Below are 19,109 nucleotides of genomic sequence, written 5' to 3' on the forward strand. Positions count from 1 at the left end.
GTCAGTGGCTCAGCTGGAGCCCCCCGGGTCAAGGCACATATGAAAAAGGAATCAATGAACAACTAAGGTGCTGCAACTATGAGTTCTCATCTCTCTCCCTTCCTGTTTATCTGTCCCTCTCTCTCTCACTAAAAAATAATAATAAAGTAAAAAGTACTCCTTGGAAAACCATAGAAATGGACAGATTAGTGGTTGGCAGGGGATAGGGAGAGAGGAAAATGGGGAATAACTGCTAATGGATAGAGGATTTGGGGCGGGATGATGAAAATGCTCTGGAATTAGTGGTGATAACTTTGTGAATATATTAAGGACCACTAAATTATATCCTTTAAGAGATTAAATTATGGTAAGTGAATTATATCTCAATTCAGAAAGCACTTCTGGGAGAGGAATCAAGATTTCCTTCTTAAACTAGATCACCAGGTATCCACATTGTTTTCAACTGAGCTGACATAGATAACCAATTAATCTGAGGATCCTTTCTTCTTTTCATTTCTAATCATACCAATTAGAGAAGATACCTGGATCACAGTGAAAAGAGCCACCATGGGAAATGTGGGGACTTGAATTCAAATATCATCTCCTCCGCCAAATAGCTGCTGACCTTGGACAAGTCATTTCATCTCTGGGTGTCTCCGTCTTCTCATCGGTAAGTGGGGATAAAAGCACTTGTTGCAGAGCTGGGGGGTTTTTTTGTTTTTTTTTTTTATTTTATTTATTCATTTTTTAGAGAGGAGAGAGAGACAGAGAGAGAGAAGTGGGGAGGAGCTGGAAGCATCAACTCCCATATGTGCCTTGACCAGGCAAGCCCAGGGTTTCGAACCGGTGACCTCAGCATTTCCAGGTCGATGCTTTATCCACTGCGCCACCACAGGTCAGGCCTGCAGAGCTGTTTTAAAGCCCGAATGAGGTAATTATGCAAGTGCTTATCTCCATGCCTACTGTCAACTGAAGCTGGGCAAACAAAAAGCTAATCAAGTTATCCAAGTCCTTTAGAGAGAGAGACTACATTCTCTGAAGCAAAGAATTTCATAATCTACCCAAAAGGAAAAAGAGCAAACCTCTCCACGTGTAAAGTGAATAAAGAGGTTTGATTACCTTCTTACCACAAACGTAAATCACCCAAGACGTTACCGACTTTAAGGGAAAGTTGAACAGCAAAGCACAAAAGCCGCTAGAGAATTGGGAGGCCTAGCTTCCAAACTCAACTCTGCCATTAACTTCATTGGTAACTTTTGCCAAATTGCTAAGCCTTCCCAGATCTAAGTACCTTCACATTCAGTAAAATAATAAGGTATGGAAGCTTCTAAGATTTTAAGACATATAAACATTAGTTTATCTCTTAGTTCATCTTATAAGAAAGTAATATGGCCTGACCAGGTGGTGGCGCAGTGGATAGAGCGTCGGACTGGGATGCGGAAGGACCCAGGTTCGAGACCCTGAGGTCGCCAGCTTGAGCGCGGGCTCATCTGGCTTGAGCAAAGAGCTCACCAGCTTAGACACAAGGTCGCTGGCTCCAGCAGGGGGTTACTCGGTCTGCTGAAGGCCCGCGGTCAAGGCACATGTGAGAAAGCAATCAATGAACAACTAAGAAGTCGCAACGTGCAACGAGAAACTGATGATTGATGCTTCTCATCTCTCTCCGTTCCTGTCTGTCTGTCCCTGTCTATCTCTGCCTCTGCAAAAAAAAAAAAAAAAAAGAAAGTAATATGGCTAGAAAAAAATCTGCATTTGTAAAACATCAATTTCTTTAGAAAATGTAGGGGGGAAAAATAAAAGCAGAGAGACTTATCTGTTACAACAGCAAAGCTATGTGCTAGCCGAAATCAGAGCTGAAGTCATCCTCTCTGCCACCAACTGCCATCCGCAAGCACAAGACACAAGCCAGTGAACTGGGGAGTACCTCCACATTGACGTTCCGGATCTGCACATTGATCAGGGAGAACTCCTGCTGCAGAGTCTGAGGCAGTCCCAGCTGATCTGACTTCTTCTCTTCCAGGAGACTGCCTGGGGGGTCCTCCTTTAAGACTAGCAAGAGAGAGGGGTCCAGTTCTTGGCAAACATCTTTGGAATTGAGTCAGAGAGCAGTTCTAAGATATCTTCCACAACTCTGAAATGCGTAGCGGGCACCTCACCCAAAACATCAGTTTGACCAATTACCTTCTTCCTCTCCATGGCTGAAGTTGTGCTGGTGATCCGTATCTTGAGCATGAAGAGTCTTCTCTGGTTCCGGCAGGAGAGAAATGCTCTCGATGAACTCATCAACACCATCTAATATGTCATTTGCACATAGCTGCAACAAAGGGTAGAAGATCTAACTCTAGAGCAGTGGAAATGGTCACCGTGTTTGGTTAGAGTTCTGACTTAAAAATGGGAATTACAAAGGATAGAGATGTTAGCCAAACACTGATAAAATCAAAATAGGTTTCATCCATCACCAACTCCCTCTAGTCAGATACACAGGAGAATTGGTTCTATTATTCTACCCTGGAATTTTTTCATCTTCTTTATAGTTTATGCAAGCCTCAGACAACATTCTTTTAAATTCGAAACATTGATAGGATTATTCAGCTAACCCCCAAAATATCATAACCTTCAAAGCATTTGCAGGGGTCCCCAAACTTTTTACACAGGGGGCCAGTTCACTGTCCCTCAGACCGTTGGAGGGCCGCCACATACAGTGCTCCTCTCACTGACCACCAATGAAAGAGGTGCCCCTTCTGGAAGTGCGGCGGGGGCGGATAAATGGCCTCAGGGGGCCACATGCAGCCCGCAGGCCATAGTTTGGGGACGCCTGAAGAGCAAATGGTAAGGTGATGATAATCGACCAAAATGCTCTCAAGAATGACTCCATACTTGGCAGTGCTGCAAATTTCACCCAGCGTCTTCTATCCCTCCGCACAGTGCTGTGATACAGTAAGACATGGCCCCTGCCTTCAAGAAATGTAACTTACTAAATCAGGTTAAGGCAGGGCAGAGCAGTTCACACCAGGTACCAATGTGGTTCATGTAAGAAATTGATGTCAGCCTGACCAGGCAGTGGCACAGTGGATAGAGCGTTGGAGTGGGACACGGAGGACCTGGGTTCGAGACCCTGAGGTCACCAGCTTGAGCCCAAGGTTGCTGGCTCAAGCAAGGGGTCACTCAGTCTGATGTAGCCCCCACCCGCACCCCCCCCCCCCCGCGGTCAAGGCACATATGAGAAAGCAATCAATGAACTAAGGTGCCGCTACAAAGAAATGATGCTTCTCATCTCTCTCCCTTCCTGTCTGTCCCTATCTGTCCTCTCTCTGACTCTCTGTCTCTGTCACAAAAATAAAAAATTAAAATAAAATAAAAAAGAAATTGATGTCATTCATGGGGTAAAAACTGGAAAAGGCTTCACAGAACAGGTGTCACTGATGGACACAGAGGGCTCAGAACATTAGTGTGTAAGGGTAAACTTCCTGGCCCAAGTAGAAAAGAAAGCAGTGAAGACCACAGGCCATTTGCCAAGTCTGCTACCCATACCCTCTTATACCAGGACAAGAGAAAAAGAGACATCCAGAGATGTTGCAGCCTTTAAGTGCTGAATACTGAAGTTGGTTCTTGAAGACCTCAAAGCTTCAGTGTGGTATACACAAGCCACTTGACCATCAGCAAGTACATATTAAATATCTATCATGTATCCTCTAACTCCCATAAATACCAAATTTTGTACTTTTGAAAGTTTCTAGTGCATCGGCTTACACTCCTCCACGGCAGCAACGTATACATACCCTCTGCATCTGGGAATCTACCCGCCACATTCTCAAGGTCTGATCCCGTGACCATGTAACCAGTTGGTAGTCCTTGGACCCTAGAAATCACCAAATAAAAATCCTGGAAATTTTTCCGGATTCAACATCAATTTTGCCACAGGTTGCAATGGAGTGAGAGTCATTCATTCACTCAGCCATCCACTTGACAAACATATATTTATTAAACATTTATATACCAGGCACTAGCCACTAGGACTACAGCATGAATACAATGATCTCTGCTTTTATACATCTCACATTCCAATGGTGAAAAAAGACAAACAAATATATAATAAAATATCCGGTAATGATACTGTTATTAAAAAAAAAAAACACAGAGGACATAAAAACATAAGAGGACAGAGACTGATGGGGGAGGTATTTTTAGAGAGGACTCCCTGAGGAAGTCACATTTGAGCAGAAACTTAAATGAAGTGAAATAATAACCAGCACATTAGCAGGTGAAGAGCAGTGCTGGGGTTTAATGTCACATTAAACTTTCACCTCCACAAATGTTCCTCTTTTATATGCTCCAGAGGAGCTGGGGATAAATAAATTTTTGTAAAATGAATTGCTTTAAATGCATCATGACATCTTACTGTTTAAAATAATTTTTGGTAGAGATGCATGCATCCCTTTATAAAATGAATAATAAATCTTTAATGTTCTGAGTTGACAGAATTATGTTTCCACTATTAGGTCTGGTCAAAGGGAAATTATTCTGAAAAGGCTCAGGGTGCTTTACGAAAGAGCTTTATGAGAGGCTGCAACTAAATCTGCATGGTGAGTTGGTGGAGAAACTGAGGCCGAGGGCTTCCTGATTCCCACTGCAATTCTGATCCCACAATCAGTGACAGCTGGCTGATTAAGCTGCAATAACAAAAATACCCCAAACCTCAGTGGGTTCATGTTCACTGACTCTCTCTACCTCGTCCTCACCCCGACCAGAGCAGCTCCATCTGGAGTTCCAGAGGCCGCTATGGCCAAGGCAATGAGTTACACTTCAACCAGGAGAGACCGCACCGTGTTTCATGTTCAACGCCAGTCATTTGGCCAAACTTATCTTCAAAGGGATGGGAGGTAAAATACCACTATGTGTTTGTGATGAGACTGTGAATATGGGGTGGGCAGTGATCACCTCGCATCTCCCTCATCAACAGAGTGCCGAGGGGCAGCTGCCAGAGGGTTCTGAGGGTAGTGACTCCAGAGTTTTCAGCCCTAGAAATGATCCAACAGCAAGTCTATCAATTTCTCATAGGTCTCTTCCACACAGGAGAGAGAATACACTGAACGCAACAGAAGAGGAGGAAGCTTAAAAGAACCCCAGCCGCACGGCCCTTACCCATCTATGATTACAGGGAGTGGAGCCCTGATTCTCTTGTCCCGAAAGCCCAGCCCTGTTTCCCTACCCTCCTCACAGGATCACTCAGGCAGTCCCGGATCGAGCTGCTGCTGAAGATGCTGAAGAGGGCTCAAATGAAAACCAGGCAGCAGTCTTCTCTCCCACTCACCTTCCTTCTGCTTCCTCCACTGGAACTCCAGCACCACGTCATCGTGCCCCACAAAGGTGTGGACTGGGGTGTTCAAGTCAAAGACATTCCACAAGAGAAGACTATTCTCCCTGCGCAGCTGGGGAACCATCACAGTGACCAACCCATTGCTGAATGGCTACAGCAAGAAAGAGACGAGCAGGTGATTATTCCAGGGAGAATTAGCTAAGTCTTGAGTAACAAAGTTGGAATTCTTTCCCAAAATAAATTGGATGATGGAAGGCCCCAACCCATCTGAGGAAGTTTTCCAAATACTGTAAGTTGACCATCTTACAGTACGTTTTACGTTTTCTTTGCTTCTGGAAGGGACCACAGCAATTAAAAAAATAATAATAAAGCTAAACTAAATACCTGTAGAATCTCAAATATATTCTAAAATAAGCAAATGTTCTGACTGCTGCACATGGGAACGCAATGTTTCACATCCCAGAGGTTCTCCCTGAGCTCTCTCTACACGCTACTGAGCACTTGCCCAGACTGAGCGTGCTGGCAAGCTAGGGGAAAGCCCAGAGCGGCAAGCACTATTCTACCTGTGGAAATGCTCAGGGCCATACCATCCATGTGAAGCACAGCCTCCACATTGCCCCAAATACTACAGCTAATAGGAGAAAAAAATCTTCCAGCCCCGGCCAGGTAGCTCAGTTGGTTAGAGCATCACCCAGATACACCATGGTTGCAGCTTTGATCCCTGTTCAGGGCACATAAAAGAATCAACCAAGAGGCCCTGGCCGGTTGGCTCAGTGGTAGAGCATCGGCCTGGCATGCAGGAGTCCCGGGTTCGATTCCCGGCCAGGGCACACAGGAGAAGCGCCCATCTGCTTCTCCACCCCTCCCCCCTCCTTCCTCTCTGTCTCTCTCTTCCCCTCCCTCAGCCAAGGCTCCATTGGAGCAAAGTTTGCCCGGGCACTGGGGATGGCTCTGTGGCCTCTGCCTCAGGCGCTAGAATGGCTCTGATTGCGGCAGAGCGATGCCCCAAGATGGGCAGAGCATCGCCCCCTGGTGGGCATGCCGGGTGGATCCCAGTCGGGCGCATGCGGGAGTCTGTCTGACTGCATTCCCGTTTCCAACTTCAGAAAAATACCAAAAAAAAAAAAAAAAAAAAAAGGATCAACCAATAAATACATAAATAAGTGGAACAAAACAAAAACCTTCCACTTAGTTTGAGGTCTGACAGGTCTTATCTTCAACACCCAATCTGCGAGGTAGCTAAGGGGCCTATTTGACTGACAACTGGACAGTGAGTGTTCTTTAAGGAATAAACCATCATCACCTCCGAGCACATTTATCTCCACCTTCCCTCTTGGCAGTACTCCTGTACTTCTCTGTTTATTTTAAAAAGCAAACATAGTAATCCAGAGAAGTATTTCAATTCATAAGAACAACATCTGTTGTTGTCAACATCTGCTGTTGACAAGTATTCCCAGATGCAAAAACCATTTAATACCCAAATTATCTTCTATGCTCAAAAATGCCCTAGGGTGACAGCTTAATGTATAAGGGTAGCTTTAATCATCCCCGCACTCCCTTTCAAATTGACACTAAGAGAAATATATTGCCTCTAATCAGCAGCTATCAATGTGGCAACGGAAAAGTTGTTGGAAGGCTAATAGGCTGCCCCCTATAATTCGTGGCATTTTGTGGTTTATAAAGCATTTTCATACACAATTTTTCAAAAAGAAGGTATGTTGTGTATGTAGTAATGTAAAGCCAGCAGGCAGGGACGGGGCCACTATCACAGCAGCCCGGCCCATGCAGGTTCACATTGGATTCGGACAGTCGGTAAAGAAACCATGGAGCCAAAAACTGATGGGCCATAGCCTTTAATCCTACCTTGCACCCGGCGGGCAAGTAAAAATACACACTGGGCTCCAAAACCCAGTCACACTCAGTGCTCACAAAGCCACTGACTTATCCGAGTTTCCTAGAATCAAAGGTTTCTAGCTCACCAGCCTTCTTCTCCTCAGTTCCCCATCTCCTTCCTTATCCCAGATACAAACTCTACACAAACTGGCATCTCACTCAGCACTCCGCCATCTTGGCTGCTTCTCCTGGCCTCCTCCACGTGGCCTCCTTTAGCTGCTGGCTCTACTCTCTCCGCTCTCTCATGCTAACCTCAGGAACCCAGAGCCAAGTCCCGTTTTGCCCCCATTTTATAGTGTAGCTTCACAACCTTTAATCCAATATACAAAGTAGGGAAGTCTCCAACCCAAAGTCACCTTCTGAGGCATGATTGGATTGCACCACCCCACATCAAAAAGGGTAGGAAAGGCTTAATCCCAAAACCAAGCCCCAGGCTACAAGGATTCCGCCTGCCTTTAGCCCACCCCAACACACATTAATATCACCTGGGCGACGGCTTCCTCATGTTATCTTTAACAAAGTGAGCATAATACATTTTATCTGCCCAACAATCCACCCCTATGCTCACTTTACTACCCACAATCTATACCACCGGCATCCCTGTGCAAGGAAATTAGAACATTACACAAATTACAATAGCAAAAATCATACAGTTTCAACAATTACAAAGGTACATTTCACCAGTCTCTGAGCACTTTGCCCAAAGCGCAAAATGTCCTCAGCCTATGGGAAAAGTTTCCCGGGGCAGGGGAGTGCTTCCAGCAAAGCCACCCCCTACCCCCATCAGGGTATTTCACATTGTCCAAAATCGGTAATCCATAAGTCTATCCAACAAAGGAGCCAATGCCCACTCCAGTCGTAGTCCAGGAAATCAGTCCACGCACATAGGGCGTCAGCCACCCCCCTCATCCCTGCCGTCCTCGCAGGTCTTACACTGTCCCAAAGAGGAGCACGTGGCAATGGCAGTCAGCATTTCCATCTCTGCTCCGAAAAGCATGTCCCCAAATCGCAGACCTACCGGGGCCATAGTAGGTGCTCCTTCCAGCTGGGCTCTTATCTTATGGAGACTGCAGATTGCAACTCCAGCCCGATTCTCCTCATCCTCCAAAGAGGAACTGAAAACACCAGCTCCCGCTGCCGGTCTCGAGCCCCGGGCTGCCGCAGCCTTCTGCTCCGCAGACCTTGCAGCTCCGGGCCCGGCCTCAGCTTCAGCCTCAGCCTCAGCCCCGGCCTCCCGCTGCTGCTGGCTCTCCGCAACATCCAGGGCAAGCTGCAACTCACGAACCTCTGAATCCTCCTCCAGCATTTGCTCCATTTCCAGGCGAATCTCGAACACCTGGTCGGCCTCCTCCTCCAGCACTTCCTCCAGCTCCAGGATCAGCATCGGTTTCTCCTGCGTTTGCTCCAGCTCCTTCTGCTGCTCGGTTTGCAGGTCCTGGGCAGCCTCTTCTACAGAGCTCTCAGTTTCCTCACGCATGGCTGTAAAAGTCAGCCAGCCTACAATCCCCAAAAGGACAGCCATGGGGAACCCTAAAACTAGCCAGTCCTCTACTCCACCACTCAAAGGCTCCTTGCCGATCTGTATCGAATCCTGCCACAGACTACGCCAAATGTAAAGCCAGCAGGCAGGGCCGGGGCCACTAACACAGCAGCCCGGCCCTTGCAGGTTCACATTGGATTCGGACAGTCGGTAAAGAAACCATGGAGCCAAAAACTGATGGGCCATAGCCTTTAATCCTACCTTGCACCCGGCGGGCAAGTAAAAATACACACTGGGCTCCAAAACCCAGTCACACTCAGTGCTCACAAAGCCACTGACTTATCCGAGTTTCCTAGAATCAAAGGTTTCTAGCTCACCAGCCTTCTTCTCCTCAGTTCCCCATCTCCTTCCTTATCCCAGATACAAACTCTACACAAACTGGCATCTCACTCAGCACTCCGCCATCTTGGCTGCTTCTCCTGGCCTCCTCCACGTGGCCTCCTTTAGCTGCTGGCTCTACTCTCTCCGCTCTCTCATGCTAACCTCAGGAACCAAGAGCCAAGTCCCGTTTTGCCCCCATTTTATAGTGTAGCTTCACAACCTTTAATCCAATATACAAAGTAGGGAAGTCTCCAACCCAAAGTCACCTTCTGAGGCATGATTGGATTGCACCACCCCACATCAAAAAGGGTAGGAAAGGCTTAATCCCAAAACCAAGCCCCAGGCTACAAGGATTCCGCCTGCCTTTAGCCCACCCCAACACACATTAATATCACCTGGGCGACGGCTTCCTCATGTTATCTTTAACAAAGTGAGCATAATACATTTTATCTGCCCAACAAGTAAATACCACTGGATTCCACACTTTAAAATGGTGAATTTTATCACAATAGAAAAGGAAGGCATCGTAAGGACTATTATTCATATTTTTAAAAAGACTTTATTTATTGATTTTACAGAGAGAAGAGGAGTTGATACAGATTATTAAATCAGAGTTGGTTCACTTTAGTTGTTCAGTGATTGCTTGTCATATGTGCCTTGACCGGGCAGGGCCAGGGTTTCAAATTGGCGACCTCAGTGTTCCAGGTCAACACTCTATCCACTGCGCCACCACAGTCCAGGCAAAAATTATTATTCACATATTACAAAGGAGAAAACCACTGCTCAAAAACATTAAATGGCTTGTCCACAGCCACACAAATATTAAATGTCTCACTGCAGCATTATTCATAATGACCAAGGTATGGAAACAACCTACGTGTCCATCAACGGAATATTATTCAGCCATGAGAAAGAAGAAGATCCTGCCACTTACCACAACATGGATGAACCTTGAGGGCATTGTGCTAAGTGAAGTAAGCCAGAGAAAGACAAATACTGTATAATATCATTTGTATGTAGAATCTAAAAAAGGCTGAACTCATAGAAACAGCAAGTAGCATAGCAGTTACCAGGGCTGAGAGGTTGGGGAGAAGCGGAGATGTCAGAGAGTGTGGTAAGGTGCCAGAGAACTGTAAAACTCAGTATTGGCAATGCCATTTTATAGAGGAAAAGTCAGGCTTTCTGTCCTGTCCTCTCTTTGGAAAATGGAGGGAAAAGGATATAGAAATCTCTTGACTTACAAGGACAACTGGGTCATTTAGTTTTAGTTCTCTGAAAGGATCAAGGTTATCTGAAGAACTTCCTTTCCCTTTCAATAAGAGACAAAATTTATTATTTTTTTTTATTTTATTTATTTATTTTTAGAGAGGAGAGACAGAGAGGGAGAGAGAGGAGAGAGAGAAGGGGGGAGGAGCAGGAAGCATCAACTCCCATATGTGCCTTGACCAGGCAAGCCCAGGGTTTCGAACTGGCGACCTCAGCATTTCCAGGTCGACGCTTTATCCACTGCGCAACCACAGGTCAGGCAAGAGACAAAATTTATATACCACCCTACACTGATTTTAGCTCTCCCTCCCTTCCTGGAATCCTGAGATTAACATGTACCTAGGCAAAGGAGGAAAGATAGACACTAAGGTTTATGAATGTATTTTGATATGTAAAATAACATCACCATTGTGTTACCTTGAAAGTTTTAACGTTTTTTTAAATCCCCTAGACAAATGTTATAATCTTGTTAATGATTGTGTCATGCTGTCATGCCGCCCCAACCTGTGTGTGGTCAAAGGGTATATAACCAGCCTCTGAGATACATTTGGGGCTGCACGATTTGGATCTGCAATGCCCCGTGTTAGTCATATGCAGCCGGCATATTTAGTAATCTCCTCCTTTAATAAAACTCCTTCAAAATTCATCTGGACTTGGTGTCTCTACGTAAACCCGCGGAAGTGAGGTACAGTACTTTACAACTTCACAACAGAATACAAACTTCCAGTTATAAGATAATTAAGTTCTGAGGAATCTAATGTATAGTGCAGTGATTAACGTTAATAATACTGTATTATAGGGGTGGTCAACCTTTTTATACCTACCGCCCACTTTTGTATCTCTGTTAGTAGGAAAATTTTCTAACCGCCCACCAGTTCCACAGTAATGGTGATTTATAAAGTAGGGAAGTAACTTTACTTTATAAAATTTATAAAGCAGAGTTATAGCAAGTTCAAGCATATAATAATAATTACTTACCAAGTACTTTATGTCGGATTTTCGCTAAGTCTGGCAGAATAAATCTTTATAAAACAATTACTATCGTTAAATCTATCATTTTATTTATACTTTGGTTGCTCCGCTACCGCCCACCATGAAAGTTGGAATGCCCACTAGTGGGCGGTAGGGACCAGGTTGACTACCACTGGGTTAGAGCATCATCCCGAAATATCAAGTTTGCAGGTTCGATCCCCAGTCAAGGCAAGTATAGGAAGTGACCCAAATAAACACACAACTAAACGGAACAACAAAGGAATGTTTTGCCCCCCCCCCCCTTTCCTCTCTCTGTCTCTCTAAAAGCAATCAATTTAAAAAATTTTTAATAAAAATATGCCCTGGCCAGGGGGCTCAGTGGATCAAGTGTCATCCCAGTACACTGAGGTCTTGAGTTCGATTCCCAGTTACGAGAGGCACATACGAGAGGCAATCAATGAGTGCACAACTAAATGGAACAATTAAGTGGAACAAGTTAATGCTTCTCTCTCTCTTCCTCCCTCCCTCTCAATTCAATGGAAAAATTAAAACAAAAAACACAAAATCCCACATGCTGGGAAATCCTTCCATTCCAAGCAAACCAGGATACTTGGTCACCCTAAAACATCTCTCTGCCTCCTTTTCTTCTGTTAAATGAGGATAATAAAATGAGTGAGTATATTGAGGTGTTTGGAACTGTGCCTGGTGAGACTGGTAAACACTGGTGAGTGTTAGTGCGGCTGAGCTAGAGCCCTATTTTTTTATTCCTTCATCGACATTATGCCATCTAAAGTTTATTTGTTAACTAAGTAAATTTTAAGTAAGTATAGTGCCTGGAGAACAGTAAATGCTCAGTAAGTCTTAGCTATGCTCATTCTTCTTCCTATTAACTATTAGCTAATATTATTTGGCCACAGCTGAGTCTAAGTCCCAAGGAACAATCAGAGCAAACAAAGGAACCATCAGAGCAAACAATTAGAACAATCCCAACTACTCAGCTACCCCACAGAATCCTAAATATCAATGCATTCAATCCTACTAATGTTTTTTCCTTCCGTCCTCAGTCATTATATGATGAAGTGTGGTAAGGTACCAAAAAGTTGCAAAATTAATATTGATATTTTAGGAAGAAAGGTCAGGCTTTCTGTCCCGTCTTTTCCTTGGGAGAGGGGAGGAAGAAGAATGTAGAAGCTTCCTTACTTACAAGGACAATGGGTCATTTAGTTTTAACTATAGAATAAAGGTTGTCTGAGGAACTTCTTTTCTCTTTCAATGGGAGAGAGAATTTACATACCACCCTACATTGATTTTGGCTCTTCCTCCCTTCCTGGAAGTCTGAGAGTAACATACCTCCAGGCAAAGGAGGGGAGACAGACACTAAAAGATTTGTAAATGTCCTTGGCTGTATTACCTTGAAAGTTTCAATGTTTTTGTGGATCCCCTAGACCAGTAGTAGTCAACCTGGTCCCTACCGCCCACTAGTGGGCATTCCAACTTTTATGGTGGGCGGTAGCAGAGCAACCAAAGTATAAATAAAAAGATAGATTTAACGATAGTAAGTTGTTTTATAAAGATTTATTCTGCCAAACTTAGCGGAAATCCAACATAAAGTACTTGGTAAGTAATTATTATTATATGCTTGAACTTGCTATAACTCTGCTTTATAAATTTTATAAAGTAATTTCCCTACTTTATAAATCACCATTACTGTGGAACTGGTGGGCAGTTAGAAAATTTTCCTACTAACAGAGATACAAAAGTGGGCGGTAGGTATAAAAAGGTTGACTACCCCTGCCCTAGACAAATGTTATAGGCTTGTTAATAATTGTGTCACTATGTCATGCTCCCCCCAACCTGTGTGTCATCAGGAGTATATAACCAGCCTCTGAAATGTATCTGGAGCACATGATTTGGGTCTGCAATGCCCCGTGTTAGTCATATGCAGCCAGCATATTTAATAAATCTCCTTTTTTAATAAAACTCCTTCAAAATTCATCTGGACTTAGCCCTGGCCGGTTTGCTCAGTGGTAGAGCATCGGCCTGGCGTGCAGGAGTCCCAGGTTCGATTCCCGGCCGGGGCACACAGGAGAAGCGCCCATCTGCTTCTCCACCCCTCCCCCTCTCCTTCCTCTCTGTCTCTCTCTTCCCCTCCAGCAGCCAAGGCTCCATTGGAGCAGAGTTGGCCCAGGCACTGAGGATGGCTCTATGGCCTCTGCCTCAGGTGCTAGAATGGCTCTAATTGCAACAGAGCGACGCCCCAGATGGGCGGAGCATCGCCCCCTGGTGGGCATGCCGGGTGGATCGCGGTCGGGCGCATGCAGGAGTCTGTCTGACTGCCTTCCTGTTTCCAACTTCACAAAAATACAAAAATACAAAAAAAAAAAATCATCTGGACTTGGTGTTTATATGTAAATCCGCGGAAGTGAAGTACGGTACTTTACAACAGAAGGTGTTAGCTAATGCTATGGTGGTAATCATTTTGCAACACATAAGTGCATCAAATCAACATGTTGTACATCTTGAACTTGCACAATGTTATGTATCAATTATAGCTCAATAAAGCTAGGGGAAAATATTAAGTGGCATTGCTGGGCTCAAAACCCAGGTCTTCTGCATCTAAAGCCAGAATTCTTTCCACCACAATCCAGTGACCACAAACCTATAAGCCTCTCAACCCTTTACAGCCACCTCACGCTCTTCCCCTGCCATCAGTGACCACCTTCACACCACCTAGCTTTCCAAGTCTTGCCACAGTTAGCGATTCTATTACAGATTCTTCCTCAACTTCCCAAGGGCCAATTTTTAAGTACAAAACACCTTTTATACCATCATGATCACCTTTGTCCTACCCCTAAATCAAGACAGAAAGAGAAAACTGCCTCATAAAGTAAGAAATGGCCCTTTGGCCCCTGAGTCTGGAACACCAAGACGGAAGTTGCCTCGCACAAGACATGTCACACTCACAGTGTATCTGGCCTTCCAGACAGGCACCTGGCAAGGGAGAATGTTGAGGTATTTCCTTGGCTGGCGGTAATCCCAGAACTGGAAGAAAGAAAGCAGGATAATTTGTGAAATAAATGCCATAAAAAAAAAGAACTATTGAAACAAGAACAGCCTTGGGAACCCATTGCATTCATTTGTTCTCTAAGGACACATTTCAATAGTGCATTGCAGTCAGCCACCAGGGTCTACGCTACTGTGACAGAGAGACAAAGAGAACCTGCCTTTCACATTTATAAACATTACAGGAGAATTTCTGGACTTTACAAGGACCACCCTTGGGGTAGATCACTGTCAGTCTGCCTATTAAACAGATTCCTAGCTGAAAGGTAAGAGTGATGTGTTTTCACCCTTTATCACTTTTACACCAATAGGGTAATTTAACCAATAACAATAGCTGAAATGTACTTCTTCATGCATTCCTGACAAATATTTAGAGCTTTAAGTTTTTTATCCCATTTAATCTTTACAAACACCACATAATGGGTGTTATTAGTATCTTTTGCAAATAAAGCGAAATTACTAAGCCATGTAACCTGCCAAAGTCATGCAGGAAAAAGGTGGCCATGTGACTATCTACATGTGTACCAAGCTACTCACTATACCAGTGGTTCTCAAAGTGTGCGCCAGGGCGCACTGGTGCACCCAAGAAGATTTCCAGGTGCACCTTATGGTATTCCAGAGAAATATGTGCCTGTTGGGGACCAGAAAACCAACAGGGTTTTTGGAGTTTAGATTTTTGGGGGACAAAGGTGTGGGGAATTGGCTGTAAGATACAGTCTGCCCAACCCCTCACCTCACTTCCTGATTAGGTTGCAAAAGGCTGTTCGGCTATGGTGCTGGATTGTTTACACTACTCCCCCCATGTTCCCCAGAAAGACTAGAGGCAAGTTTCTTCTATCCTTTGTTTGGTGTAAAGTTAAGATGATATGTATGGTGGGGGTTTTGGATTGATGATTAAATACAATCTCTTGAAGCCTTTTGGATTTTTATAAAAGAAGAATATGTGGCAATATCTAAAAAAAGCTTTGAACATTTTACTACAATTTTCAACATCCTATTTATGTGAATTAGGATTTTCTACCCTTGTTCGAAACCCTGGGCTTGTCTGGTCAAGGCACATATGGGAGTTGATGCTTCCAGCTCCTTCCCCCTTTTCTCTCTCTGTCTCTCTCTCTCCTCTCTAAAAATGAATAAATAAAATTAAAAAAAAAAAAAAAAAAAAAAAGAAGGATTTTCTACCCTTAACACAATTAAGAGTAAAAAGAGGAATTCTTCAATGTACTGATGAGGAAATGAGTTTGCCTTTCAAATATATGCCCAAACATTGAAGAAATCACTAGGATACATCAGGCTCATGTTTCTCATAAACACAAGAATGAAAAAACTGAACACATTCGCATCAGGACCTGCCGAACTTACTAAATCTTACTAAGAATGTATCTATATATATAAAAAGATAACTTGTCATTTTTTAACCCCTCTTTTTTATGAATTCTAAAAAGCATAATTCAAAAAATGTAACATAAAAATGTTTTTTAATGTCAGAATAAATTTAATTTTGTCGTATTTATTTCATTTTATTACCATAAAAGCATGCTTGGACTTTATAATTTTTTTCTTTAATATTTGACTTAATTATTATAAAATATTTCTCAGAAATTTGTATACAGTACGCTTACAATTATTTGTAGGATTTTAAATGCGCCAACTTCAAAAACTTTTAGGAACCACTACACTATACACTTACTTGCCCATGCCTACATGGAAAGTGTGGAACTTGAAATTGTAGTTACATAAAGGTGAGCCAGATACAAACTTTAGCTTAGAGATGCCTATGCTTTCAGTGGCGAGACAAACACATTCAGAGTTCAAGGACTTGTGATGAAAACTGAAAATGGCAGAGCACCAGAGGCAGGAGGACCATGACTAAAACTGAACTATCAGGGTATTAAGAAATTATTTTCAATAACAGAGAGCTACTCTGAAGAAGTTCGACATTTTCTTTTACTTATTTTATTTTATTTTTTTAGAGAGACAGAGAGGGAGAGAGAGTCAGAAGGATATAGACAGACAGACAGGAATGGAGAGAGATGAGAAGCATCAATCATCAGTTTTTCATTGCAACACCTTAGTTGTTCATTGATTGCTTTCTCATATGTGCCTTGACCACAGGCCTTCAGCAGACCGAGTAACCCCTTGCTGGAGCCAGCGACCTTGGGTCCAAGCTGGTGAGCTTTGCTCAAACCAGATGAGCCCGCGCTCAAGCTGGCGACCTTGGGGTCTCAAACCTGGGTCCTCTGCACCCTAGTCTGACGCTCTATCCACTGCACCACCGCCTGGTCAGGCAAGTTTGGCATTTTCTTTAAAAGTTCAACGCACACCTATCCAAGACCCAGCATTCCCACTCCTACACTAGTCCTAGAAAACTGAAAATTTCTATTCACAAAAAAACCTCACGTGCATGATTATAGCAGCTGTATTCAAAATCACCAAACACTGGAAACAGCCCAAAAGTCACACAACAGGTTAATAGATATCTGTGTTAATTTACAAAGACTGTCATGACAATTTACAAAATTAGTCCCTTTTTTTTTGAAGCGAGAGGAGGGGAGATAGAGGACAGACTCCCACATGCACCCTGACCAGGATTCATCTGGCAACCCGTCTGGGGCTGATTCAAAATCAACCAAGCTATTTTTTGCACCTGAGGCTGATGCACTGGGGACCAACCAAGCTATCTGGGACCAATGCTCGAACTAATCAAGCCACTGGCTGCTGGAAGGGAACAGGGAGAGAGAAGGGAGAGCGAGGGGGAGAGAAGCAGATGGTCTCTTCTTCCGTGTGCCCTGATCAGGAACTGAACCTGGGATGTCCATATGCCAGGCCAACACTCTATTTGCTCCTTTAAAAAAAAATTTATTTTGGGCCCTGGCCAGATGTCTCAGTTGGTTAGAGCATCATCCCGAAATGCAGAAGTTGCCAGTTTGACCCCCAGTCAAGGCACATATAGAAACAATCAAAGTTCTTGTCTCTGTCTCTCTTTCTAAAATCAGTAAAATAAACATAAAAAAAAGAACAAAAATATGCAAAATGCAACTTCAAAAAAATTTATTTTGGCCCTGGTTGGTGGCTCAGTGGATAGAGTGTCAGCCTAGTTTATGGACATCCTGGGTTCGATTCCCAGTCAGGGCACACAGGAGAAGCGCCTATTTGCTTCTTCCCCACCTCTCTTCCTTCTCTCTCTCTTCTCCTACAGTTAGTGGCTTAGCTGGTTTGAGTGTGGTTCCAGGTGCTGAAGATAATTTGGTTGGTCTGAGTAGAAGCCTCAGGCATTGATGTAGCTCTATTTGAGCACATCAGCCTCAGGCACTAAAAATAGCTTTGTACTTGAGCATTGGCGACAGATGGGGTTGCCAGATGGATCCTCATTGGAGCACATGAAGGAGTCTATCTCTCTATCCTCCTTCTCTCACCTAAAAAAAAATTATTTTGGGACCTGGCCAGGTGGTACAATGGATACAGTGTCATCCAGGCATGCTGAGATCACAGGATAGATCCCTGGTCAGGGCATGTATGAGAAATAACCAATGATTGTACAACTAAATGGAACAACTAAGTGAAACAACGAGTTGATGCTTCTCTCTCCCTCTCTCAAATCAATGGAAAATTAAAAAAAAATAAATGATTTTGTTTCTAGGTTTAAATATGCACATCAATTCTTGACAATTATAACATATACCTGATGGGATATACTGGAGGACCCTGAAGATCTGACAAAGTCCTCACTGTTCATAACATGTTATTAAGGCAACAAATAATGGAGTCTTATGAAATAATCACGTTATATGTGAATAAAGGTCTTCACTACATTTCTATTTGATAAAGTTGGTTGCTGTAGTAAATTAATCAGAGCCATGCCATCCTCCCATTCATGGGTGATTTCTGCTTTTCTCTTACCATTGACAAAGGGCCCCTGTTACAAGCTACATACAGATCAGAAAGAAAGTTTTCTGAAGAAATATAAGAAAGGCCACAATCGCCTGACCTGGCGGTGGCACAGTAGATAAGAGCATCAAACTGGGATGTGGAAGACCCAGGTTTGAGGATCCTGAGGTCGCCAGTTTGAGCGTGGGCTCATCTGGTTTGAGCAAAGCTCACCAGCTTGGACCCAAGGTCGCTGGCTTGAGCAAGGGGTTACTCAGTCTGCTAAAGGCCCACGGTCAAGGCACATATGAGAAAACAATCAATGAACTAAAATGTCGCAATGAAAAACTGATGATTGATGCTTCTCATCTCTCTTTGTTCATGCCTGTCTGTCCCTCTCTCTCTCTGTTAAAAAAAAAAAAAAAAGGCCTCAATCAAGTAAGAAACAGCTCCTTGAACAGCCTCAGGGGTACAGGATTCTCAATAAGGCTGACCTTGACCTATGGGCAGACATACATCTGTCAGAATGTACCAAGGGACTGTCTGGATTTCCAGGACTCTTAGTCTAGAAGAAGGCAATTTGGTGAAACAGACTGCTTAAAACAAGATCAGGAAGAAAACAATTACCTAAAATGATCTAAACTAATTTCATTGTGGTTAATGTTCTATTTTTAATGGCCGTATAAGAAAAATCCTATTCTTTCTTTTTGATTCAGCTCTAACCCTCAATTCAACAGTTTTACAGTTTAACAATTTACAACTAAAGTGAAACATTCAGTAATATCTTGTTCAACCTGACCCCATCAAATTCAAAAACTAAAAAATATAATAAAAATGATTACTACAAATTATAAGCGAATAAGCTGTCAGGCAAACGTGAGAAAATAATTATGT

General features: G+C 43.5%; 1 protein-coding gene across 2 annotated transcripts in view; it reads right to left on the reverse strand.

Annotated features, from left to right (window-relative positions):
- Positions 1-19,109, reverse strand: part of WDR59 (WD repeat domain 59) — a 96,426-nt gene that overhangs the window by 38,070 nt on the left and 39,247 nt on the right. For both annotated transcript variants that reach the window (XM_066349416.1, XM_066349414.1), the window contains exons 9-13: positions 14,253-14,330; positions 5,291-5,447; positions 3,759-3,838; positions 2,161-2,293; positions 1,904-2,028 (exon numbers count right to left, since the gene is read on the reverse strand). In XM_066349416.1, the coding sequence (XP_066205513.1) occupies positions 1,904-2,028; positions 2,161-2,293; positions 3,759-3,838; positions 5,291-5,447; positions 14,253-14,330 (573 nt within the window). The remainder of the gene's footprint in view (positions 1-1,903; positions 2,029-2,160; positions 2,294-3,758; positions 3,839-5,290; positions 5,448-14,252; positions 14,331-19,109) is intronic.

The sequence above is a fragment of the Saccopteryx leptura genome, chromosome 9, assembly GCF_036850995.1.
Source record: "Saccopteryx leptura isolate mSacLep1 chromosome 9, mSacLep1_pri_phased_curated, whole genome shotgun sequence".
Taxonomy (NCBI): Eukaryota; Metazoa; Chordata; class Mammalia; order Chiroptera; family Emballonuridae; genus Saccopteryx; species Saccopteryx leptura.